Raw genomic sequence first — 26,351 nt, forward strand, 5'->3', positions numbered from 1 at the left:
AACAGGGAGATAGTGATCGACTTATGTGAAATGACAAAACAAGCAGATAATCAGCAGTAACACGCAGTCAGAATCATTATATAATCAGCATCTGTCAATTTCCCCTGGAAAGCGTCAAACTGTTTGCTGAGCCAGTGTGTTCTGTGTGTCTATGATGCATACAAGACTTCAAACAAATTATTAGCATAAGCATCTGATTGGATTTTTTAAATTACTCTTCAAATTATTGTAGTTAAAAAGTTGGTATCTATTAAAAGCTATCATGCACACTGACTGATTGCTGCAAAAACGTTGTACTATTCAGCACGTGACAAGCTGAATGCCATTTGAAACAAAATACGGTGCGCGCCTCTCTGAACCATTTCCATGTGATGTAAAGCACACCACACGCATGTGAAGTACGTCAGTTCACGAGCCTCACAAACAAGAGCAGCAAAGATTAGCCCTTTATGACGTAGTACCTTTCCGAGTGAGAAACATTTTCACTCTCCTTTGGTTCCCATGTTTTGCATTCCATAATTGTGAAACCTTTTACAAGAGCCATCTCTATGACTCACCAGCAGAGACAATGAGAAACTCTATGACTGAAGAGCAGACAACACCTTGTTTCTATTTAAAAGAAAGTACCTTAGGAACTCAGAGTCTCCCTACAGAAGAACAGGAAAACAGGAAACTACCTACATAAGAAATAAAGGACGCAGTAACAAAACTTATATCAAGGATATCTACAAGACAAGTACAAGAAGAAGATTTAACAAGAACCGTCTCTCTGACTACCTATGTAAGAAATCAAGGACACACTAACAAAACTTATGTCAAGGAAATCTACAAGACAACTACACAAAGAAACTACGTTGTTTTGTTATTTTAACATGTTATGGTAGTTTATTTTGTTAGATTGTTATGGTAGTTACTTATTGTGATTAATTATGTATATTTTTTTTATTTTACTAACCATTATAATAACCTTGCAGGGTAGGATTATCATAACAATTGAGTATTAATGGGGTTATTCTACTATCTACACAAAATATATTAAATTACATGAAAAGGTATTAATCTTGTGATGGCTGACCAACATTTAGCTTCACCACCAACATTGCTTCCTACTCTTGGTGAACCGTCAATACCATGGAAATAATGGAAGAAATTGTTTCTCACTTACATATTAGCAATGGAATCAGAGAAGTATGGTTCTGTACAGAGACAAGCGATTTTACTCCATCATCTGGGTGTTGAGGGATGACGATTATATGAGGATCTTCCTGAGATGTCTTTGGACATCGTAGATGGTCAGCCTAATAATGTTTATAAAATGACTTTACAGATGTTGGATGTACGTTTTGTGACTAAAATAAACATTGTACTAGAGCGACACAAGTTTTTTTCCCTGTGTGCAAGGAGTAAGTGAAGACATTACATCCTATATGGCGGCTTTAAGGGGTTTATCATGAACGTGTCGATTTGAGAACGTAACTAGTTCTCCCATATGAGACTTAATAGTGAGATGCACAAATAATAAAAGATTGAAAGATAAATTATTAATAAAAGATCCCAAGTTAGTGGAGGCAATAGAGATTGCCAAGGGTTTAGAACACATGCAACAACAGATAAAAGGGATGGATAAGAGTAGTGACAGTGAATCACTAAAGGACCAATGTACTACTAAGGTATTGGAAGTACACATACCAATAGAAGAAATTACAAAATCAAAAATGGAATCTAGTAGTCAGTTGCAGGACAAACCTGATAAAAAAAGCACAAAACCAATCTGTACCACAAGGAATGAGTGCTATAATGATTAAGTGTTACTGTTGTGGTGCCCTTGCTCACATTCCACCTAGTGCCAAATGCATGGCACGGAATGTCACATGTAGAAACTGTGGCAGTTATGACTGTTGAAGTACAAAACATGGAACAAACTGGAAATAACCTAGGGACTACAAAGAGACTTTAATGAGAAGATATACTAAAGTATTTACCGACAACTTGGGATAACTTAAAGGTTTTTTGCACAGAATAATTCTAAAGAAGAATGCTACTCCAGTGGTGCACATAGTGAGCAATGTTCCTCATTTAATGTGGGAGCCTCTACAGAATGAACTAAATAAATTACCGGAGCAAGGCCTCATAGAGCCTATTGAGTGTTCTGAGTGGCTGGCACCTATACTTCTGGCTCTAAAGAAGTGGGACAAAATGTGATTATATGTTGATTTATGCAATCTGAACAGGAGCATATGGGGGATAGGCAGCCTTTGCCCAATATTTCAGAAATGCTCACAGCTATGGGTGGAGGAATGGCATTTTCTCACACCGCTGGAAGCCTTTAGCTATTGTAGAATGCTTTTTCGATTAGCATCGGCCTCTACGGCGTTCTAAAGGATGATGCAACTCATATTTCAAAGACTCAAAGAGCTTCTATGTTTTCAAGACGATATCTTGATTGTGGGTAAGAACGTGACAGAACACGACAAATTGATGGACAAAGTAATGGAACATCTCAAAAAGCATGGGCTAACAATAAAAAAAGAGAAATGTCAATTGAGGCAAGTCACTTATTTAAGACATGAAATTTCTGAGTAAGGAATAAAACCAAAAAAGGAGCATTGTCATGGCTGTGGAGAAGGCACCTGCACCTAGAAATACAGACTGATTAAAAACCTTTTTAGGATTAGCAGAATATTGTTTGTGGTAAAATACACAGACACTGTGGAACGTTCAAGACTGTTAATGAAAAAAGGAGTCAATTTTGAATGGGATAAGAAGTGTGACATGGCCTCTAACAGTATAAAGGAGGGTATTCTTCAAGATCCCACACAGGATCATTTTGATGTGATGGCAAACGTACATAACCACAGGTGCTAGTAATGTGAGAATAGGAGCTGTGTAAGCACGAGTAAAAGATGGCCAAGAAAGAATAATTGGCTTTGCTTCAAAACATCTCCAAAAAGCAGAATCTTTCTCACTCTGTCCCCTAGTTTTGACTTACAGCGTACTTAATGACCCCTGCAACAATTCTTAAGCTCATTCTACTGTTCATTTTATGCTTTTAGTTCCCTTCATAAAACTGTACTATTCCGGTTTTTAGTACCTCTTTTACAGCCTTAGAATTTTAGATCCTATAAACTGGGTTTTCAATCCCTACAACAGTTAGATCCGGTACAAATGGGTTGTGCTGTCCTTAAATTCATTAAAGGTACACTTAGTATTAGGAAAAGATATTCCTGAATGAGTTTCTTTTCCTTCTTTTTGAGGCAGTGTTTTAAATATATTGTTTTTCGTGTAAGATGAATAATGAACTGTCTGTTTAAAGCGCTTTTATATTTTGTAGTAATTTATTATTAACATGTGTATAGGAATATATTTGTATTGTTATATCTTTTATTGCATTTACTTGCTGAATAGAGTTATAAATCGAAGTTGAAACAAAAGGAAAATGAAAAGAGTCTGAGAAGTAAGATAAACACAAGCAGAAGAGACAAACTTGAGAGAGGGAGCTAAAGAGAAAGAGCGACGGGAGAAAATGGAGGAAGGGAGAGAGAAGAAGCACAGATTTGATAGATTGAGAGAGAAAAAGGGGGTATATCTAATAATGAGAAATGGAATATAACAACAGTAGATGCAATGGGAAGGAAAGCAAAAGAGGAGCATAGAGGTAGGTGTGTTTCTTATTGATTCTTTTCATTTTGCATTTCATTGACCATACCTGGCACATCTGTTTCCCCAATCCTCTTTTAAACTTTTAAACTATGAGTAGGGAAGGTATATGTATTAGTATAGCAAGATCCCAGTCTTTGCTATCTAAGGTTAATTTTCAAATGTGCATGTCATTTAACAGGACGTGACCGCAGCAGTACTGGAAGATATGACAACAGAAGTTACAGCAGTGATAGCAGTGATAGCAGGTCTCAAAGTGAGAGTAGCAGGAATTTCAGGATGCTGACATAGAATTTCATCTAAGTGAGAATGATGCCGGAGCTCACATATTCACTTACTCATCTACTTAATATACATTCCACTACGAGTTAAGTTCCTGCTTGAGAGACCTGTCTCACCTACATGTCACTTGTGCCTTAACTGTATCTGTTAACTGCGGTTTGGCATCTATAATAGTCTGTCCTGCTAAGTCTGTTCTGTGTGGAATGAACTACTGCACTTTCTGCCTCTGTAGGAGAGGGAAGCTTGCTTTACTAATGCCATTTTCTACCTGTTCTGAGAGGAAGCAAAGTTTGCAAAGCTCTTGCCTTATTTGTACATGTCCTATGAAGGGGAAAGCCATTTCTGCAGCCCATGTTGTACTTGTTCTGTGACTGGTAAAGCTTGCACTGCTACTGTCATAGCTCATCCTGCCCTCTGAAGGAGGGGAGCTTGTACTGTTAATGCCCAAGATGCACCTGTTCCAAGGAAAAGGGATGTTAAGACTACTGTTGCTCCATATTATGATAAAATACAGGATATTGTGAATGAACTTGCATGAAGGAAATTAGCTCACCCACAATAGGGAACTCATAATTAGGAAACTGTACAGTCAGTGAGCAGCAGTAACATGAGAAGCTTCTAATTGCTAGATGTGGAACCTATTGAAGCAAACCACACTAGGCAGGTGAGAGTTCAACATCCAATGTGAGCACAAGAATAAATGGTAATTCCATAAGAAGTTTGGCTCTTTCTTCCCATAATGTTGTAATTCTTGTATGTTTATGTCTGTTTACAAGACATTAAAACAGTCCTTTGACTCCTCTAATTTTCTTGTTTGTCTTAGCTACTTGTATTGTACTAATTCTGTATGCACAAGAGAACTATGGCTTCTTTTTCTGGGTACTGCCTCCTGTTGTTTACTTATTGTTTGTGTTGGGTAAGGTTGCACTGCTGCTGCCCACAAGACGAAACATTTCATATTGCCAATTTTGGTACTAATGCATGATGCGAATGAAAGAGTGAACTCTCACAAAATATAGAGGGACACGTTTTTGTTTTACTTGAGAAATATTTTTTTTTTTTATTTGATTAGACATTTTGGTAAAATGTTAGAACAGAACTGAAGGTGGCTCCATGTCATGTTTGACACTTTCAGCCAATTCTGTCATTTTAGCCAGAATCACTTTGCATGTTTAGGTTTCGAGCACATAAAGGCATTCTTAAAATTTAAAAACCACATTCTCCACAATATAGCATGCTGTTTGCTGATAAACCAGGAATAGTTAATGGTATCATATGTCACTGCGCCATGTGGTAGAATTGTGAAATGCATAATAAAATATAGATGCAGTCCTTCTTCCTTTTTTGTTGTAGCAATCAAGGGTTGAACAGCCCAGTGAGTGAGATGGCAGAAATAGCCTTTCAAATGCTCAAAAAGCATTTTACATCTAAGAGGCTAGCGCCAACACTCCTTTCGAAAACAAACTAGCAAGCTCAAAAGAACGGTGTAGGCAGCAACTGCTGAGCACATCTGAATAGACACTGAGAAAGGAAACACAATGTACTGACACCATTTTTCCAGAACCCGTCCTTGGCCTAGATGTTGGTGTGATATGTGATTTCCTGCCTTGAACAGGTGCAGCACATGCTGCAGATGCTGCCCTGCAGGGGCCACCAGTGTGTCTCAGTCTATTTCTCCTTGTCTGTCTGAAAGTGTCGTTTGACCCTGAATTGAACTATGCCTACACCCTCCTTCCCACTTTCTTTCACTTCAGTGCTGCCTCCCTAACTGTCCACCTCTGTCCACACAGTTTTATTCTCCCCCGTTCAACCCATATCCTTTCTTTCCATTCAGCCATTTTTTCCCAGTAATGTCCACATGTGGCCTAGTCATACTCAAAACTTAAAAACTGGCACTTTTCTCAGCTTTGCTTAGCAGAAGCCTGCTCCAGACTTTATGACCTCTTCCACCTTTTGATCAACTCATCACCACTTTCCTGGCACCCCACATAGAGGAGTCCTTTGTTCCCTCTTTCACGCTTCCCTTCATCTAGCCCTTTCACCATATGTGCCCCTATGATTATTCTGCTGTGATGATGCCTGGCTCCTGTGCATCATAACAGTGCATTCTCAACGTTGTCCCTTCTTCACCACCCTATTCACTTCCAGGCTTCCTCATCTTGTCTATTCCATCCTTGATGTCTACTGCCATCCTCACACCCACTTGGCTCTATCTCCAGAATGCATCAGCGAAGACATGCTTTTACGTGACAAGCCAGCAGACTTCAGCTCACCCCTTCTCCTTGATGATGGGACAGAGCACCAGGTGAAGTTCTGCTATGCACTTGGGCCTACAAAGAAAATCTGTCTCTGGTGGCCCAGGTTACCTTTCACTTGGCTCTTGCCCATTGGTATGTGACAAGTCGACATGTGCTCCTCCCTACACCACCTTTATCTCCTGCTGACTCTTTAAGCATGTTGTTCCAAATGCAGATGCCATTCCCAAAGATGCTCTGGATTTCCTTCTATTAACCCTCTTAAAGTGTTAACTTCTGACTTTGGCACCCTATATCTGACTGGTCACATTTGAAATGCCGGGCTCATCCTAGTTCTAGCCTTTCCCCTCTATTATAACTTTTCTTAGCCTAGTCTGTGACTCCCCTGATCTTTACATGGGGCTTTATCGCTTTTTTGGGACAGGGGTAGCTTTATGTGTGTGCTTCTGTTGAAGCCACATACACCATTGATCTTCACTGAGGATATTAACTCATTTCCCCACCAAGCCTGCGAGAGAGTTCAGTGTGGCCCAGTAAATCTGCCCCAACTGCTTTCTTAATGTGTGTTAGGTCTGCTTTGATGACTAGTCCATGGTTGCCAGGAGTGGAGGCAGCATCTGCTGGTGAGAGAAGACGGAGCCAGCTAATGTCTTCTCAGCTCTTTTCTCCCTCCTAGAGACTGTTTACAAATTACTGTTCTTTTTAACATACATTTAACACACATTAACCCTGACAAGTCACACTTGGCTAATTACCAACATTCAATAGCCTGAGCCTCATACAATTTGTCAAAGACCTTCCCCTTCCACCCTCTCCTTCAATGCCCACCCGGCTAATCCCCCTATCATTCCCACGGCAGCAGTTTTGTTACTGCAGTATCTACTGAAGAGTGCTGGCTGCTAACACAGCATATGATCTTTCGTGCACAGTCTGTAGCCTAGTCCAGATAGACCATGTAGTATGACACGGCATCCCAGAGGAAACAGGGTATTATGGAAGCTTCCCCTGAAGTCAAGCGAGGACCTGAAGACGCCGTAGGGATGATTTAGATCAATTGCGTCACACAGCTAAGATCAGTTTACCTGAACCATGATGTAGGAATGTTTAGGAATAGTTCTGAGGCCCGCATGTTGTGTGAATATTTGACTAGTGCTTTTTCAACCCTAAAACAACTGAATTTAGGGTTATATTTTCCAGAGGAGCTCTAGTACAGAGAGGATTTCAGTGGTTCTGTTTTCTACAGCTATGCAAGCAGAAATAAGCAGATGTTTTTCGATTTTAAAAGAGGCGGGTGGGGATTGTGCCTCCCTACTTCCTTCTCATGAAATAATTTTTCCTGGGAGTATGGTTATACATTTTTATGCTAATCTCTTATCTGGAAAAGAGATGTTTCTTTACACTGTTTACAGTCACAATTCTGTCTTCTAGATTCTGTCTCTGAGAGAGTTCAACACTGTATCTGCTTTGTGAGAACTAAGCAACACTAACCGAAACTGTTCGCCCTACAGGTGATTGTAAAGACCAGGACAGAATACCAGCTGCAGCAGAAGAAGAAGAGGCGCCTTCAAGTGCCTGGCATTAAAAGGCTCAACATCAACCTGTATGATGAGGTGTCTGAGAAAGTCAAGGTAATGCTAATCACATTGAAGAGCTCAAACAACACCACCGACGAGTGTCCTTGTTGTGTGAATCAGTGGCGGCTGGTAACTTTAAGAGCTGGGTAGGTTACACATACACCTCATTCACACCCATTCATTCACACACGCACTCACACACCCATTCACAACCCTCACTAACAAATACACATATATACATGCACCAAACTAAAAAACAAAACTTATCTCAGCAGCTCTGACAGGGAAGCCTTGGAGGTCCCAGGAGGGTTGGGACTGCTGCCGTCCCACATTAGCTGGCCTAAGGTCAGCCAATGAGGTATGGCAGCAGTTCCAACTTGTCACAGAGTGGGATGGGATCAGCGAGACTGCTTATCCTACCCCACTCTGTGACAAGGTGTCACTGATTGACACTCAACCCCGGGCGCTTCAGGGCTTGAAACTGAAGCGCCTAGGTCCGAAGCAATCAATGGCGTTCCCCTTCGTCATGAGTGAGAGGGCCTCGAGGAACCCTTGGTAGGCTGAAGAGGTCATGCCCACAAGGCTGTGACTTCTTCAGCCCAGCAAAGTTCAGCTCAGGCAGTCAGGAGTTTACGCATTTAGCACAGGGTTAAATTCCTGGCTGCCTGACCTGAACCAGAAGAGTATCTGTCAGGTTGACTTTTGATCAGCCTGACAGTTACTCTTCATGTCAGCAAAAAGGTTGGGGTCTTGGCCTCTTAGCCCGTATGGACGTGCCGGTGCTGGTTTGATATATCACCATCGGACTGGGAGAGTATACAGAATAATAGGGGTGGTATGCCCTTAGGGGGGTTAATAACATGCATTTCAGTGCAAAATATAGTTACATTGTAAGGATGTATTTATATACATACAAATGTAAGATAACTAAAATGCATTAAGATGGTAAATTACACTTATGATGAAATAAATAAGGTGGCTGTAAGGAAATGAAGGCAAGGATCAGAGTACCATGTTTCCTTAGCAACAGAATAACTTGTTACTGCTTGACAACCAAGCAATTAAAGATACTGAAAGGCTGTCTCAGTCAAAGCAGTGTCAAAGCAGTGTTGTGGGGCAATATGAAGGGCTTCCAGTGCTATGATTTTTTTTAACCTTTTCATCAGTGCTGTTTCTTCATTCTCACCTTACTGGCATTTATCTATATTTATTTTTTTAATTATAAAAAAATCAAGCAGCAACTAGTATAATAACACATTTAACTGAAGAATGTATACTCACTCACTGTGATTTCCGTGGAGATGTATTCCGCTAACTAGCCATGTGTTGTATAAGAGTAGAAACCTACAAATCTTGGCATTGTGGGCCTAGTACATGTGCACATCTAAGCTATTTAAGCTTCATTGTGTAGTATCATCCATTTTTAGCTCATTTGCTTTCAAAATGCACGCTAACTATTTTGGTAGTCAAAGCCGCCTGTGCCTGTCCACATTGTTGTGTTTCTCCGTGGTTGGGATTACGCGGGAAACACTGGTACAAAAGTAATAAACGCACAGCACACAGGTGGTGGTCTTGGACTGGTACAAAAACCTTGCTGTCCCCTTTTATTGCCCTGCACCTTAAGTCAGGGGCATTCCATTTCTATCTCCCCACGCAGGGGAGTTAGCGGCAAGGACGGGGGAGGATCCCCCTCCCAAATGAGCACGTCCATGGTGCAAACATAACATTCCTCCTTTACCCCAAATAAAACAAAACAAATGTGAATACCCAACACGTTTGACATCACTGAAATGGGAATCTTAACTCAAAGTCCAGCACATCACACCACCACTTCCTGGGCATCTCTGCCCACCATCTCATCAACGGCCTGGGACGGAGATGGTATCTCTCGGACCCACCCCGGGCGGTGTACTCACCACACACTTTGGCACAGTACCAGGCTCCAATGTTTCGGCCAGACCATCACCCTCACGTCATTTCCGGTGTAGTTCCGTGAGGACCCTCTTGAGTTTCTACACAACTTCCGCGAGGTGTATGGACATCCTGCTCCGAGGTGTCAGTGGGTGGTAGCAAAAAGTCAGTAGCAGTAGGGTCAATGTCAGTTCGATATCGTTTGAAGCACAATATATTTCATGTCACCGATTCGTGACCCTTCTAAGTAGTGACCAGGGTGCCTTTTAGCCTCACCACAGTCCATGGCGTCATCTCAAACGGGAGTCTGAACTTACCCCCGGGATGTCTGTTTCGAACCAATACCTGGTCGTCCACATGCAGAGGTGCTGATTTCGCTCGCCTCCTCCATGACACTCGGTCATTGACAGCCTTGCGTTGGTGCAGTCTTTCACTGGCCTGCTCCTGCAGAGTTGTGGGTACCTCACACAGCGGAATGCTGTCTCCTACTGGTCTGTTCATGCACAGCGCACTAGGTGCTATCGTGGTGGTAGTATGCGCGGTGAGTCTGTATTCCATCAGGAACGCGTATAAAGCACAGTCAGGATTGTGGGCATTGGCCACTGCTATTCTCAGTACTTTATTCAAGGTCCGAATGAAGCGCTCAGCTTCACCATTAGCCTGCGGCCAGCAAGGCATAATCTTTCTGTGGACAACCCCCTGCCTCACAGGGTAGTCTGCGAACTCCTGACTAGAGAAGGGTGGACCATTGTCCGTTCGTAGCTCATGAATAAGACCAAGGGATGACTTGTCCAGCCGTGGTTGTGTCCAGTATTTCCACTTCAGGATATTTGGAAAAATCGTCAATGATCACCAACATGTGACGGCCGCCAGGTAAGCTCCCTAGGTCAGCACTGGCCCACTTCCATGGTTTGGATAGAATTGGCTCTGTGATTATCAGGGCAGGAGGCTCTGATGGACAAACTACCTGGCAGGTGTGACACATGCGCACCACTCTCTCAATGTGGTGATCCAATCCGGGGAACCATACTTTACACCGAAGTAGGGCTTTTGTTTTAACTACTCCTTGATGAGCAGCATGGGCCAATTCCACTATGCAGGATTGCAGGGATTGGGGCACCACCAATCTCAGTCCATGGAGCAGACACCCATCAGGTGACACCGACAGCTCGTGCTGTACCTGATGCGGGGCAGCCAAAGTGTGTCCTGCCTCTTCCATTCGTCTAGCTAGGTTGTGTATCATTTCATGCCACCTCCCAGTGTGAACAGCCCTTATGGCCAGTTGAATGCACTCATTGTCATGGGCGGCCTCCATGAATTCCTGCACGGACACTGGCAACTGTCTGGAGCGCTCGACCACCAGCCAAACATATTCTTCCACGGCTTCAGCCTCATCCTCCTCTTGTGCGGACACCGGCCTGGCATGTCTCGACAAGTAATCTGCCAGATTTTGAAACCCTGGATGATAGATTACAGTGAATTGATAGTCCTGTAATTGGAGGATCCACTTCTCTATCCTGGGATCCTCTATCCACTGGATGTGGACCTGTTGAAAAGTGGGACCAGGGGTTTGTGGTCTGTCACCACTGTGAATGGCTGGCCGTATAGGTAGAGGTGGAAGTGACGACAGCCCCAGTGAACGGCGATGGCCTCCTTTTCGATGTGGGAGTATCTTTGTTCAGTCTCCGTTAGGGCTCGGCCAGCATAGGCCACCGGTGTCCACTCACCTTGCTCACCACGTTGTGATAGACTGGCTCCCAGTCCCACCAGGCTTGCATCGACCGCTAGTTCTGATTCTTTGGCTGGATCAAAGTACCTGAGCGTGGTCTGAGCTGACAATGCCTGCTTGGTGGCGCAGAAAGCATCTTCCTGTGCAGGTCCCCACTCCCAGGGGGTGTTGGTCTTCGTCAGTTCGCGGAGAGGAGCCGTGATGGATGCCAGATTTTGGATAAATCGGCCACAGTACGTGACCAAACCAAGAAAACTGCGAACACCTGTGACTGATGTGGGGGCTGGCGCTGTTTGAATGTCACGCACCTTCTCCAGGCCTGGCATTACCCCTCTGTCAGAAAAAATGGTATCCAAAAAAGGCAATGTGATTTCAAAGAAACTCACACTTTTCTCTGTGCAGTGTGAGGCCGTGCTCTTGGAGATTCTTGAATGTGGCTCGCAGTCTATCAAGATGTTCTTCCAGGGTGGGGGCATGTACTAATATGTTATCACTGGCGTTGGACACCCTCCAGACCCACTAGCATGCCTCTGATGGTATCCTGAAAGACTTCTGTAGCACTGGAGATTCCAAAACTGAGGCGGTGTACCTCCTGAGTCCCACGTGGGTCGAGAATGTGGTGATTGCTCGGGACTCCGGGTCAGGCATGAGTTGGTGGTAGCCTGCACTCAGATGCATCTTTAAGAACCACCTGAACCCACTCACTTCAGCCACAATGTCATCAGTGGTTGGTATTAGGTGACATTTGCGCCGGATTGCTGCATTGGGGAGCCTCATGTCCACACAGATTCTCACTTCTCCAGGCTGTTTGAGTTTTCGGGTGACCACGATTGGTGAGACCCACGGGGTGGGTCCCTCCACCTTCTCAGTTATACCTGCGGTCTCCAGTTTGCGGAACTCCTCCTCCACTTTGGGACACAGATGGAAAGCGACCCGGCGGTGTTTCAGGGCCACAGGCTGGATAAATTTGTCAATATGAATACGTATCGATCTTCCCTTCAGACATCCTATCCCATCGAATAGCTCAGCATATTCCCCTATCAAACTTTCAATGTTTTCTCGATGGACACTGAATGCAAATGACACCAGTCCCAACTGTTCAGCTGTTCGGAAACTCACCAGCATGCGGACCCATCCTTGGTGACATAGATATTGGTCCAGACCGTTTGATCGTCATGCTGGATGTCCGTCATGAACACTCCCGCTAGAGGAAGCGGACTGGATGACCCAAATGCAAATACTTTGGTGGCCGTGGGGCGGAGTGTCGGTTTCAGTTGCAGATTCTTCAGCACCCGAAGAGCCATGATATTAATGGAGGCTCCCGTGTCTATCAGCGGTGTCACTGGCTTGCCTCCCACCATTATGCTGCATTTGAGTATTTGTTTCTTAAGACTGCCTCTGGGTTGCATGGCATGTATGACACCTTCTGACTCATTGTCATCCATGTCCCCCTCAATTTCGTCAGAGGTATGTATTTGTGCTGCCTGCACTGTCTTGTGCTGATTTGTCTTTTTGGAGAGAGCTGACCGGCATACCTTGGCAAAATGGTTTAGTCTGCTGCAATTTGTAAATCTCTTCCCTTGGGCCGGGCACTGTCCTTGATGGGGGTAGGGCCCTCCGCACATGTAGCATGCTCGTGACGTTGCACCGGACTTTGCTTGTGACTCCTTTCGATCCACTGAGGCCATGGTGACCACATTCACTTGTTCTGTCTTGATTGTTTTTTGCAGGGCAGCCTCCATGTGCGCTGCCCAAGCCTTTGATAGCTCCTTGGCTCTCCCCAGCGTGAGCATGTTGGCCTTTGACATCCCCGGGACTTGTAAAATGTTCTCCCAAAGTTTGACAGAGTGACAGCCTTGTATGAACTGGGCCCGAATTTCATCCGTGGCATCTGGTAGGGTGCAGGTACTTGTCAGTTCCCGCAATCCCGCGTAGAACGTGTCTACTGATTCCTCCGGGAGTTGTTGAGCCTGACGTAAAAGGAACCTTTCATAGTCTGGGTTGGCTAATGGCTCAAAATGGGCTGTGAGTACTCTTCAGCGTCTGGTACGTGAAAGGGGTTCCTTCTTCTGTGATGGACTTACTGATCTCGTGTATGGCCGCCCCTCCCAGATGTAGGAGCATGGGACGACGTCGATCATTGTCCAAAGCGACAGCTGCAAAGTAGTCTCCAGTCTCCCCACCCATTCTTTCCACTTCACTGCCGGGGCTGACGGCGGGCCATCGATTATGAAGGATTCCTGTGTTGGTATGGACGCCATTGTGTACAACCAGCAACGGTCACACACTTCCTGGTGATTAGTGCCACACCTGACAGTCACTCACCTGTGAAAGGTGGTCTTGTGCCGTGCCAGCAATGTGCAGGGGCCACTGTAGGGGTCCCAGCAGAGTAAGTAGTGTGGGTGAGGTGACCTTTGGGGCAGAGAGTGTCCTTTGAATACCACCACCAATGTTGCAGCCGTCATTGACCTCCTTCACCACTGTTGAGGCATGGTCAGGTATGAGTAGCCCAGCCTGAGCCTCCCTTCAGCCACCAGGAGCACTTCCAGCCAGAAAACCAGCTCTAGGCACTACCCACCACGTGGTAGGCACATTGCAGGCCCCATAAGGGAGAAAATGGGCCTTCTATTGGTACAAGGGGCCAAATGGGGGCAGGCCAGCACGTTATAATAGACGCCCGCTGAGCACCGTCCACCGTAAGACGAAAAACGCCCAGGGAAGACTTCTCCTCCAGCCGACAGGTGAAAACGGCACCCTGCTGTGCTTGAAGTGAACGCTGACGGGCGAGCGGCTCAAATCATCAGGTGGCCGCTCCAGTCACGGCACAGCGCTTCAGAGAGGATGGGGCCACCAACCCTCATCGCCAGTTTGTTGTGTTTCCCCGCGGTTGGAATGACGCTGAAAACACTGGTACAAAAGTAATAAACGCACGGCACACAGGTGGTGGTCTTGGACTGTCGCGAAAACCTCACCGTCCCCTTTTATTGCCCTGCCCCTCACATCAGGGACATTCCATTTCTCTCTCCCCACGCAGGGGTGATAGCGGCATGGACGGGGGAGGATTCCCCTCCCAAATGAGCCCGTCCAAGCCGCAAACATAACACACGTCATTTCAGTGCCCAGAGCCAGCTATGCAGCTCTTTTTCCTATGGGCCATTTGACAAGACTTTCTTACTGGGCTCAAGAACTCATGGTGCTTCGCGCTATGGGTGAGTGTGATATGGTCTGCAGGTTTAACCCTGTTTTAAGTAAGCGTTACCTTTTACACATCTTACCGTAAGCTAATATATGGTACCTCAGACATGCTTTGGCTTATTTGCAAACATTTCCTACTGTGAAGATTTGCTTCTTAGTTGCTGCTTTTATTCAATGCACCATTATGCAGAGGGCCACTGTAGTTATGTAAATGCTTTTTTCTTTTAATCTTTTCTAGCCTGCAATTTTTATTCTGTAAGGTTTTATGCTCTATTAGAGTGGGTGGACTCAGAAGTGAGACAAATAGTCTGCGGTTACTATAAAAATGCCTTGCCCTGAACCCCAAATAAATCCACACACAAATGTTATTTCACTGTAAACTAATATTTATGATGTATTTCTACAAATGATATGAGAAATAATTATACTCATAATTATAAGCAACTCACAAATAAAATGGAGAAAATTCAATCATTGTTAATTATACATCTCTAACCAGTTAAATGTACATCCGATTGTTATATTTAGCTGATTTACAGATTGATTTTAGTATTATTATTTTAAAACACTTTGCTGTGTCAAGCATAACCCCTGCATACATTTAAGCTTGCATGTCTTAAATGGGAATTATATCTTTCAACATCCCCTCTAGTGACTGGTTCATCCGCCCCACCCTACACCAATGCCAAACCATCTTTGCACATTATGGCCTGTAGGGTGAGGGACTCCTCCCACTTGGCTCCTGCACTTGCTACTCAGAATAGTAAACAATGTTTTTTCTCAATTTAGGATTCACAGTCAAACAGCTGTGTTGTATCTTTTTAGTTCCTCCACTAAAGAACTGAACCAGGCCCTTCCTCTTGCAATCAGATCCCTAGCGACAAGGAAGACTAAAAAGTTACGGAGAATGGGACAATTCTTTCGATTAATGTGTGCAACAGAAAAACATGCAACAGTTGAACATATTAAATTCGTTAGCCTGCAGAGAGCTAACAAGCCTGCTTTAATGAAGACCTTAGCTGTAAGCCCTAAAATGTCATCATGCATTCGAATGCACTGAATGAACAGACAGTTATCATGATGACACACAACAAAATGTTATGTTATAATACCTAAACATATGTAAAAATATATATACAAATCTTGCCACATGTAGCACCCATTTTACAGACATTGTCACTTTTGACAATACCTCCTGTCTTGTATGAAGGTTAACCTTTAATAATCCATAACTAACCTATATATAGTGTCAGGGATAACCATCTTGGAGCCAAGGACTGTGCTGTTTAAGAAAAAAAACAGTTAAGTGAGCATTAAGATTGTGAGCCCTAGTTTGCCTCTTACTTCAGACCAGTAAATTCTTCTTCAGTGAATCACTGAGTGCCGAACTCCTTGCAGGGAAATGTAAGCAGTCTTGCACTTGTTTGGTTCTATGATAGAAAACTAGAATATCTGATTATCACCTTCAATAATAATTATACTTTCTCAATTAGCTAAAGGGGGATAGCACTTTCCCATATGTAATGGAATACTAATACTGCTTTCTTAGTTTACTTTTCTTTACATATGTATCAATAATGCCCTTGGGCGAGCCTTGCCAAGCTATCTCATTGACGCTAATATTTTCAAAGGTTTGTCCATAAGTCTTGAACAAACCAACTCACACAGATCTCATGGCCGCATGTCAAATTCTCAAACCAAATATCTTAGAATATCTATCACTTGTGACTGCACTATTACATTAACCTCTTCCACTATTGTTTCAAGTCTTTTCTTCTCAAGTCCTTCCTGATGGGCCTTCTTCACACCCATCTCTATGTGCTCCTACCTTAGTAATGTGTAGTCTATTTAACTCTATCTCTCTCTTTCTCTCTCTCTCTCTTTTCTAATCATTTTGTGTCTTCCACTCATTCTATTTGCTCTAATACCTCAACCAAGCAGTTATAATACCTAAAGAGGTATTTTTTGGTGGTGGCCACATCTATCGCCCTTACCAGATTAAAATTCAGTTCATGTAGGTGCCTTCCCCGAATAAAACCTTTCTGGTCTTCACAAATCAAGCCCTTCACTACACAATTCAGCTTACCTGCCAGTATTTTTGCGAATAGCCTGTAGTCGCTATTTAGCAAAGATATGGGCCTATATGACTCGCATTTAACCAAACGTTTGCCCGGCTTTAAAATCAATGAAATAGTTGCCTCATTCCAAGAAGACAGTATGGAAGATCCATTCCCAAAATTCCCTGTAAATATTTATGACATGACTGGTACTATTACTACCCCAAAAGCTTTATAAAACTCCACCAGTAGCCCGTCTGGACTGGCTGCTTTCCCACTTTTACTATCCTTTAACGCAGCTCTTATCTCCCCTACAGAGATTGGTTCGTTCAGAAGAAGTTGCTCCGCCTGAGAGATTCTAGGGAGTATATTGTTCCCTAACCAAAATTGCACATCCTCCTCTCTTATACCTACCTCTTCTGAATAGAGCTGTGAAAAAAACTTTAAAAATAGTCTTTTTATAGACTCTCTGCTTGTAATCCTGTCCCCCAACTTATCAAGCTTGATCCTCCAGGCTAACACCTTCCCTGGGCTTTCTCCATATTTAGAATGGGCTACCTTGTTCACCTCCCATCTTTTTTTTTAAATTCTTTCTTGTAAGACATTCTCCAATTGCTGTTTTTAATCACTCAACTTGTTACCCAATAGTTCCTTTTCCTTGTCCTCGGTGCACGTTATTATTTGACTCCTGCACTTTCCTATTTCAGCTTCCAAGAGACCTATATCATTCCTGAATTGTTTATTTTTATAACATGACTATACTCATAACTGACTGCCGTAGGACCGCTTTAAATGTATCTCATACCACGTTAGCCAGCGCAGACCCTGAGTTCATCTAAAAAAACTCCTTGGCCTCTGTGCGTAATTGAGATATGATCTCCTCATCTAGCAATAGCGTGCATTCTAACATCCACCTTCTACTTCCTACATTCCTTAATATCTTAATTTTTAACACTACTGCTGAGTGGTCTGACAGGTGGGCTGGCCAGTATACTATGTCCTCTACTGCGTCAAACCACCCCTGATCTACAAAAAATAATCTATACGCGAGGCGTGACCATATTTGTTATTGCTATAAGAAAAAAACTGTTCCAAACCTGCTCTCTACCTCCACATATCACACAATCCAAAGTCCCTCATCATTCCTGTCAAATAACGCTGAGACCTTGGCGATGCTACTGATCTGCTAGGTATTATAACTCCAGGTGCATTGAAAGCCTTTGACAGGGTTAATTGGATGTAGTTGAGCTTGGCTTTGGGATATTTTAACTAAGGTGAGAAATTTTGCAGGGGTATTGGGTTGATATACCAGGCTCCTTTGGCAAGGATTCTGGTAAATGAGAATCTCACAGATGTACCGGACAGGGTTGCCCTTTGTCTCCATTGTTATTTGATTTATACATAGAACCTCTAGCTAGGAAAATTAGGCAAGATCCCACAATAGCTCCTTTTAGATGGATGGGCTGGGAAAAAAAGGTATCAATGTATGCGGACGATCTAATGGTGCACACTGCAGATCTGATAACCGCTCTTCCAGGGCTGTTGAGATTAGCAGAGGATTTTGGCCAGTTATCCGTATTGGCGTAAGTCAATGCAGCAAAAACTGAAATAATGTTCTGGAGTCAGGAGAGTGGTACGTGGCAAGGGAAGTTGGAAATTAGATACCTAAGACTAGTGATCACACAGGACATTGAACAACTTGTTTTTAAGGAACCAGAAAAAACTTCTGGGGGTCTGTAATAAAGTAATGCAGGGGTGGGCAAATCTCCCCCTGACGGTACTGGGCAGAATTAGCCTGATTAAGATGGTAATCCTCCCCAAGATAAATTTAATGTGTAATTCTATTCCTCTTCAAATGAACAAAGGATACTTGGACAAAATGCAACAGGCTATAAACTCATTTATTTGGTCCTATAAGGGTGTCAAGATCTCCTGGAAGAAGTTGCGAAGGAGTAGAGAGACCGGGCGTTTGACGTTGCCAGATCTACGACTGTATGCGTGGGCCTTTCAACTTAGAAATGCAAGGATGTTGTTTGTCTCCCCGGATGCTACAAAATCATGACAGATACTGTGAAAGTGATTGAAAAATGTTTTTTGTACAAGTTTGGTGATCCAAAGTTCTTCAAAAAAGTTTAATTGAAGGTTCTGCCTGATATGGCGAAGAGCTGGTACCATCTAAGATTGGCAACAAAGGTCACACACTATAGTCAGGATGGCCCTATTTGAGATTCCCCTGGCACTCCAGAGTGTTTAAAGGATGTGTTAGCAATACCTATTAGGGAGGCCGGCATAGATTTTTGGGGCGATCTCTTTAAGGAAGGATCCCTCCTCCAGTGGGAAGAGCTACTGGATAGACCTGGGGGGACCTTATCTAGACTAATGTATATTCAGCTGAAAGGCTGGTTACAGAAGAATCCAGTGAGTTTGGGGGTGACAAACTGTTTGGAAAACATTCTGTTTGGTGATTCCCCCAACACAGCAAGGTTTCAGTCTGGTACTGGGGAATGCTTGAGTTATTGGACGGTTATTGCCAGTAAGCCTCTGGGGAGATAACATGCCTCGGGATCTGCTACAGGGTGGGGGGTGGCAAGAATCATTGAAGACCCTGTTTGATGTTGGTAAGCCCACCCCACTAAGGAAAAATCACTTTTTCTCAGTACATAGAGCATACATCTATCAATATGAAGAATGGGGGGACGGTAGCCTGTGCCAAATGCAGAATGCAGAGTGCAACTGATTTACACATGTTTATGGAATGCCCAGCTGTGTTTTCCTTTTGGGGAGAAGCATGTGAAACACTCGCAAATATTTTGAGGCTAGAGATCGTGGTAAGCATCCCTTTGATTTTTTTTGGGTGACCAAGATGCTCTGATGGGTGGAGTAGGGTAAGGAGGAACTTGCTGTTCTACGCTATCCTTCTAACAAGAAGAGAAATATGTTAGAATTTGGTGATGGTGGCCCCCGGTACATAGGAATTGGCTTAATGCCTTAGTCTATCTGGCGAAAATTGACATAGATGCAGGGCATGTTAAGCAGAATAAGCAGAAAAAGGAGAATCTATGGGCCTCCCTACTAGAGTGGGGGGTAGCCGGGAGGTGAGGTCAGGAGAAGACGAGTGGTGAAGTCCAATGATTAAACACCTTTTCTTTTCACTCTCCAGCCACGTTGGCTTTCCTCCAGAGTAGGCTGAGTGAGAGAGATCCAGTCTCCCTGGCATTGGTCATCTCCATATACATTAGAGGGTGAGACGGCTGTGGTATGGAGTGATGACTTAGAGTGTGAGGTGCATGAGGACAAAAAAAAATACTTCAACCAAGCAGGGGCGGCTCCGCCGCTATGCGGAGGATCGTCGCCTTCCCTGCCAGCAGCAGCAGGAGCTGCAAACCTTTAGAAATAAAACGATAATAAACAGTGTAATTTTATTTTGAAAGTGGTGGGGCCATGGAGGTGACGAGCAGTGAGGGGAGTGTACAGAGCACGCCCCTCAGTGCGCATGTATGGTAGGTCAGCTGTCTCAGGCCTCCCAAACACACATGTGTGCAAGGGCTCTCTCCAACCTGGCACTGTGTTGCCAAGATGGAGAGAGCTGGCCCAGGCTCCCAGTCTGTGCTGGAGTGCCCATCCAGGGCAACCCAGCCAATCATAACGCTGCTCTGAGCAGCATCATAATTGGCGCAGGGGAGGCTGGGAGCCTGTGCCTGGAGTGCGGTGGTGGTGCGGCAGCGACCAGGTAAGTTTAATTTTTTTTATTTTTGTTTTGCTCCCCCCACCCCTGCCCTGCCACTTTGCCCAGTCACCAGCCACGACTGCAACCAAGCTGAAGTAATTTGTCTTCCACAGTACTTTACAACTGCTCCCCCGCCACCACCACCATCTCAGCTAATGTGGTGCATAAAACTGGCATTAAATGATATCTAGCTCAGGCTTACTACTATGTTCTATATGGAAGCCCTCTACCTTAAGACCAGTCACAGGATCTGAACCTGCACCGGTCCTAGGAGAGGTTTCAAACCCCTAAGCACCTTGATAGGAGAACCCACAAAGTGCCAACACTTTCCACTTTGAGGCAACCACCCTGTAAATATGCGTGTGTGCTAACATTTCCACTTGCTTAGTAATTGAATAGTAATTGATTTTACAGCCCTTTTCACATGATGTAATGTTCTTCAGTTCATCCATAACCCACCATGCTTACCGATCTCACTGAAATGGATGATTCAATTAAAACTGATCTGCTAAAAGGACTCTGCCTTTAACTTTATGAAGTGAGGGCCGTACATCAATGGAAACATCATCTCCTTGCACCTTTCCTTCATTTTACTGAAAACCTTGTGGCACTGGGATGTTGATATCTTGCTAAATCAAGAAGGAAGTATGATGTATTCTATCTACATCTTGTGTACTGTACACATCCACAACCAGGACGTTTTGCTCACACATTGTTTTTATTTGTGTACTGGGGTGTTTCGTAGAACAAGGTGCAGTATTGTTGTTGCTTCAGTGTTTTTTAAATGGTGGTTGTTGGAGGTGCAGTGCAGCAGAGGCAGGTGAATCATTCTTGTCAGATGCATAACAGTGTTTGACCAAGACACCCAGTAGATGTTACTTGTGAGGCTAATTAGGAAGACGTTTACAAATGGGATTTTCAGGTGTCCAATATGGTAATTTTGGCTTAAGTTAGAAGAAAGGGCAAGTGCCAGATCAAATCCCTTTGCGAGTACTGGGAGGGGTCTACCACATACAAGCTTGATCTTTCTTGCATTTGAGGATTTTTGAGCAGGAAAGCTTTAACCCCTTCCTGAAGCTGTTGAGACAGTTCAATGTTATTTTAACACCCAATTCACAGCAATTTAAGCGACATTTCACCATGTTTCTTTTTCTTGTAGGGTTGGGAGGCTTTGCACAAGTTACAAATGAGAGCATAGGGATAAATAGTGTGCTCTTTGCCTAGGATTTTGGATGTAATAAATCATAGAGAGCTGAATAATATTTATATGTTTCAACAGAAGCTAATGGAGTTATTGACAGACATTTCTAATACTTTTAAAATCCTAGCCATCATTCATGATTCACTTTGTGGGAGGTCCTTGGACACAACATACTAACCTTGATATGGTCAGTGATCTCACTAGTTTCTCCCATTTCAGTAAGGGAGGCCTGTATGCATCTGTTGTTGAAGGGGAATCTCTTTCTTTACTACATCAGTCAGGGGAGTGGATGATACTGCCCTTGTAGAAAAGGTACATGTTCTTCTCTACTAAAAGGGAAGCTTATTCCTACATCCATTACCAGGCAAAGGTGAAAAAGGTGGGTGCATTTTCCCATTATAGGCACCTCATTTTACCTTCATAGGGAAAAATGCAGTTCTCCATTGGTCAGGCATGTATATGTCCCAGGCATTCAGAAATGTTGAATTAAGTCCCTCGTCAGTCACCCACTCTAAGGTCCATGTAGTGTTATCTGCATGCATCTGAAAGTCAAAGTACGTGATTTGATAAGCTAGGCCAGGGGGCATATTGCATGTAGCAGCAGTAATACACATAACCCCGTTGACCCACTGCGCCAGCCCTGAAGTGATAGGTAATGATACATAGGGTTCAATTTGAGGGAAATGATTTGATTCATTACAGTCCATTCTCTTAGGTGCTTGCACTTAACAGTGTGTGGAGATCTCTTCTCCATGTTATGCTGATAGATAGGATGGTAGCTGGTACTTTGCTTTTCAGGCCTACCAGAGTGGGTGCATCAGAAGGGTAAAGGCAGATTAGGGAGTTTATTGAAAAGAGATCCTTTCTGCTCTGATTAGCAAAAGGCTTTTTTTATTATGATTATCAGAAGATACTGACTTCTGAATGATCCTTTATCTCGCCCTCTATCTCATTGTCACTTTTACCTATTTCTTTCACTATCTATTTTCTCTTTCTCTAATGTCTCTTTCTTCTCTCTCATTTGAGATGTGTTTTCTCTTTCTATCCTCTCTCTTTTTGTTCTTCGTTCCTTGCTCTCTCTTTTTCTCTCATTTCTATATGTACTCTTTTTCTATATGTCTTTCCCTTTCTTTCTGTCGCTCTCCTTTTTTGCTCCCTCTCTTGTCTATCTCTCACACTATGTGCTGTCCCACTTCCTTTCTCTATTTAATCTCTTTCATTCTTTCTCTTGTTCCCCCTTTCCCTTTCTTTTCTAGTTCCCTTTCCCTTTCACTTTATTTTTCTTTTGTCCACCTAAAAGTAGCCCTACACTAAAAAGTGTAGGCGTAATTCATGCATGCCACTCACAGATGAATGACACACAGTAATGCTACACCATCCAGTCTTTGCATGATGCCTCAGTCCTGGAGGAGCTGGTTCTATTGCCTGATACTGTGCCTGTGTGTTCATCCTTTCCTCAGGCTTGGTGCACATTTGTCTCTACTATTCTTTCCTTTTCTCCCCTTCAGCTTACAGGCTTGATCCTCATTACTGTGGCTTTCCTGGCATGTCTGCTGATGTTGGTCATGTACAAGGCCCTGTGGTACGATCAATCAAGCTGCCCCGAAGGCTTTGTCTTTAAGGTAAGACACACATTCCTGCACCACAGCACTACAAGACCAGCCAAGGTGAGATATGTGAAGATTAATAGTACAGTGGCCTATCTGCAAAGATGCTGATTCTGCTGGGTACTGATTTCATAACAATGGAAAGTATAGGCAAAGATGATAGCCATGCGTCAACTACCAGAATGTCAAGGTTTTAATATCGTCCTGCGAGGATATTGACTGCAGGATATCCAGTCCCACTACCATGTCTAGGTGAGTATTGATTAACTCTTCTTTACTCCACATCTGCTGACCTTTATGATATATCTACATCTTCAAGCTATGAAGACGTGGGGTTAAGAATAGTAAATGGTACTCAGTATTCCGCAGTAGATATACCTGCAAGACTTTCCTGCCTGAGCATCTCATGGTACTCATTATTCTCACATATTAACTTAACCCAGTCCTTTTCTAAATCATTTACTTTTTGTAAGCAACTAGGACTAATTTAATACATGTCACACTCCAGTTTCATATTGTGCCCTAGCTTTATGAAACCAAAGCCACAAAGATTCACTTGTGTACTACGTAGAGTGGGCTAAATGTTTTCAATACATTTGTAATTTTCATTGTACTTATCCAATTTATACAAAATGTACTTGTCGGGCGTCTTGCATGAACATTGAACTGTGTGAGAAAATGGATTTTTAATTGTGGTGGTTGTGAAACCTTCCCAACTAATAATGCCACTATTCAGTATCGAGTCCAGTTAGGTTACTTTAATTTGAACCCTAGCTCAATCCTTGGTAGCTGTGGCACAGAACGGTCTGGGTTTATTCTAAGGAAACAATTGTAAAGCATTTATCAGTTGCAAAGCAGTTAATAAGTAAGAAACACGACACAATGAAAATCCCATTCCACTTTATAATAATAGTATATATTTTCGTCTTTAAATAGGCACCAAAATGTGAAAATCTAATGTAGAGACCTGGAGTTATGACTTTTAAAAGTTTTCATAAATCATTGCAATTCACTTTCAGTGAACTGTTCTCTATGAGCCTCAAACAACTGTCTGGGTCAAAGTCAGAGTTTCAGACCGACCATGATGGATCACTAGCTGGATACAGGGGCCTGGTTGGTCCCGGTGAGAGCTTTAAACTCCCACGTAGAAGCTTTTCCGGGCTTTTTCTCCTGTTGACAGAGCTAGTTGCCAGGATCTTCTCCAGCAGACTCCAATGCTGGGCCTGTACTCAGTGGACAGGTATGTCCCAGCTGTCCATTGAAAGCCTTTGTTCTCAATGGGGTGTTCAAGGTTACCCACAAACCGGCAAAACTTACAGCATGTGAGAACCAATGTCAGGAGCCCATGGTGGTGCTGACATCGGCAGTGTACTGAAAAGCGACTGTCTGGTAGCCTCTGGTTCTTTTGCGAAAACCATTATCTTGTGAGTTTTAGGCTCCTCTTTTGCAGTTCTTATAGGGAAAAGAACCAGATGAAGGACCAAGACCTGGTGGGCATTTCTTGGGGCTGGAGCTGATCTCACACAATGCATCTTCAAGGCCTGGGACAATCCAATTGTAACTGGTCAGATAGAGGGCTCCTTTAGCTTTTGTGTTCCTGGAACTTAACAGGAGGCTAGGCAACTAGCCCTAGGAGTCCACACTCCTGTCATGGGCACGAGAGGGAGTAGGTCCAGCCCTTGGGTTTTCTCGACCAGTTGTACAGCAGGTGCAGTCCTCTTTGCTTAGGGGGACCGCCGGGGCCGGGGTCGGCGGGAGCACCGCCAACAGGCTGGCGGTGCTCCGCAGGGCATTCTGACCGCGGCGGTATGGCCGCGGTCAGAACAGGAAAACCGGCGGTGTTCCGCCGGTTTTCCGCTGCCCTGAGGAATCCCCCATGGCGGCACAGCTTGCTGCGCCGCCATGGGGGATTCCGACCCCCTCACCGCCATCCTGTTCCTGGCGGTTCCGACTGCCAGGAACAGGATGGCGGTGAGGGGTGTCGTGGGGCCCCTGGGGGCCCCTGCAGTGCCCATGCCAATGGCATGGGCACTGCAGGGGCCCCCGTAAGAGGGCCCCACTTTGAATTTCAGTGTCTGCTTAGCAGACACTGAAATTCGCGACGGGTGCTACTGCACCCGTCGCACCCTTCCCACTCCGCCGGCTCCATTCGGAGCCGGCTTCCTCGTGGGAAGGGGTTTCCCGCTGGGCTAGTGGGCGGCCTTCTGGCGGTCACCCGCCAGCCCAGCGGGAAAGCCAGAATGGCCTCCGCGGTCTTTTGACCGCGGAGCAGCCATATGGCGGTTCCCGCCAGGCAGGCGGCGACCGCCACCCGCCGGCCTCAGAATGAGGCCCTTAGTGTCCAACAGGAAGTCAGCAGGTATAGTCCTTCTTCTGTCTTCCTCAGGTCGAGCAGTGTTCTGAAGAGCATATTCAGGGGTGCCATGTTTATGCTAGTCTCTAGTTTATTGGGTGGGGGGCAGCTAACCATTAGGAGTAATGTTCCCCACAGACAACCACACCCCCTCCTACATCACCTTTTGAGGGTTTGGAGTTAACCAATCCCACAATGCATCTCTCTGCCCAAATCCAAGATGTCAGAACCTTTCTTTCCTGGGTGAGAAGGAGAACTGCATGCATGTCTACAGGTACAAATGAGAGGGCAGGCTAAGGAGTGACTCATCTTTGCCTGTGACAGACAGCTGTCCCTTTGAAGTCTGGCCATTTGAGGGGCGCAGCCATCCAACCAATCTGTCAGGAGGAGCTCCCACCTCCTCCCACTAACAAGCCCTTTGTTCTTCTGTCCTGCAAGCCATTCCACCTCCTGGCAGGACATGGGAAAGCTGTCTCGGGTGAAGCTGCCGGAGTTAATCAGAAACAACTACTAAAAATTTGAGGCCAGAAGTTAGTGACTTTCCAATGTTACATTCACTTTAATAGTTATTTTAAATCTGACTTTGGCAATATTTTAGATTTAATCTAGCTAATAATGTGATACCTTGAAGTGCTGTTTTTGGTGCTTCCAATTGGAAGTTAGCACTTAACAGTTGTGAAAGTGTAACCCCATGTTGGTCAATGGGAATAACAGCCTTGTTACAGTGAAAATGACAATGCTTAGTTTTCATTGTCAGGACATGTAAAACATAAGATAGGTATATCCTACTTTTTAACATCTTG

The 26,351-nt window shown here is 44.1% G+C and overlaps 1 protein-coding gene and 1 long non-coding RNA gene across 2 annotated transcripts in view; one reads left to right on the forward strand and one right to left on the reverse strand.

The window, feature by feature from the left end:
* The window catches only part of LOC138300829 (uncharacterized), a 295,919-nt gene that overhangs the window by 94,635 nt on the left and 174,933 nt on the right, over positions 1-26,351 (reverse strand). The window lies entirely within an intron of this gene.
* Positions 1-26,351, forward strand: part of CALY (calcyon neuron specific vesicular protein) — a 141,319-nt gene that overhangs the window by 43,074 nt on the left and 71,894 nt on the right. Inside the window, exons 3-4 of the mRNA XM_069240632.1 lie at positions 7,703-7,822; positions 23,097-23,210. Coding sequence (XP_069096733.1) covers positions 7,703-7,822; positions 23,097-23,210 — 234 coding nt within the window. The remainder of the gene's footprint in view (positions 1-7,702; positions 7,823-23,096; positions 23,211-26,351) is intronic.

This window comes from Pleurodeles waltl, chromosome 6 (assembly GCF_031143425.1).
Source record: "Pleurodeles waltl isolate 20211129_DDA chromosome 6, aPleWal1.hap1.20221129, whole genome shotgun sequence".
In the NCBI taxonomy this organism is placed as follows: Eukaryota; Metazoa; Chordata; class Amphibia; order Caudata; family Salamandridae; genus Pleurodeles; species Pleurodeles waltl.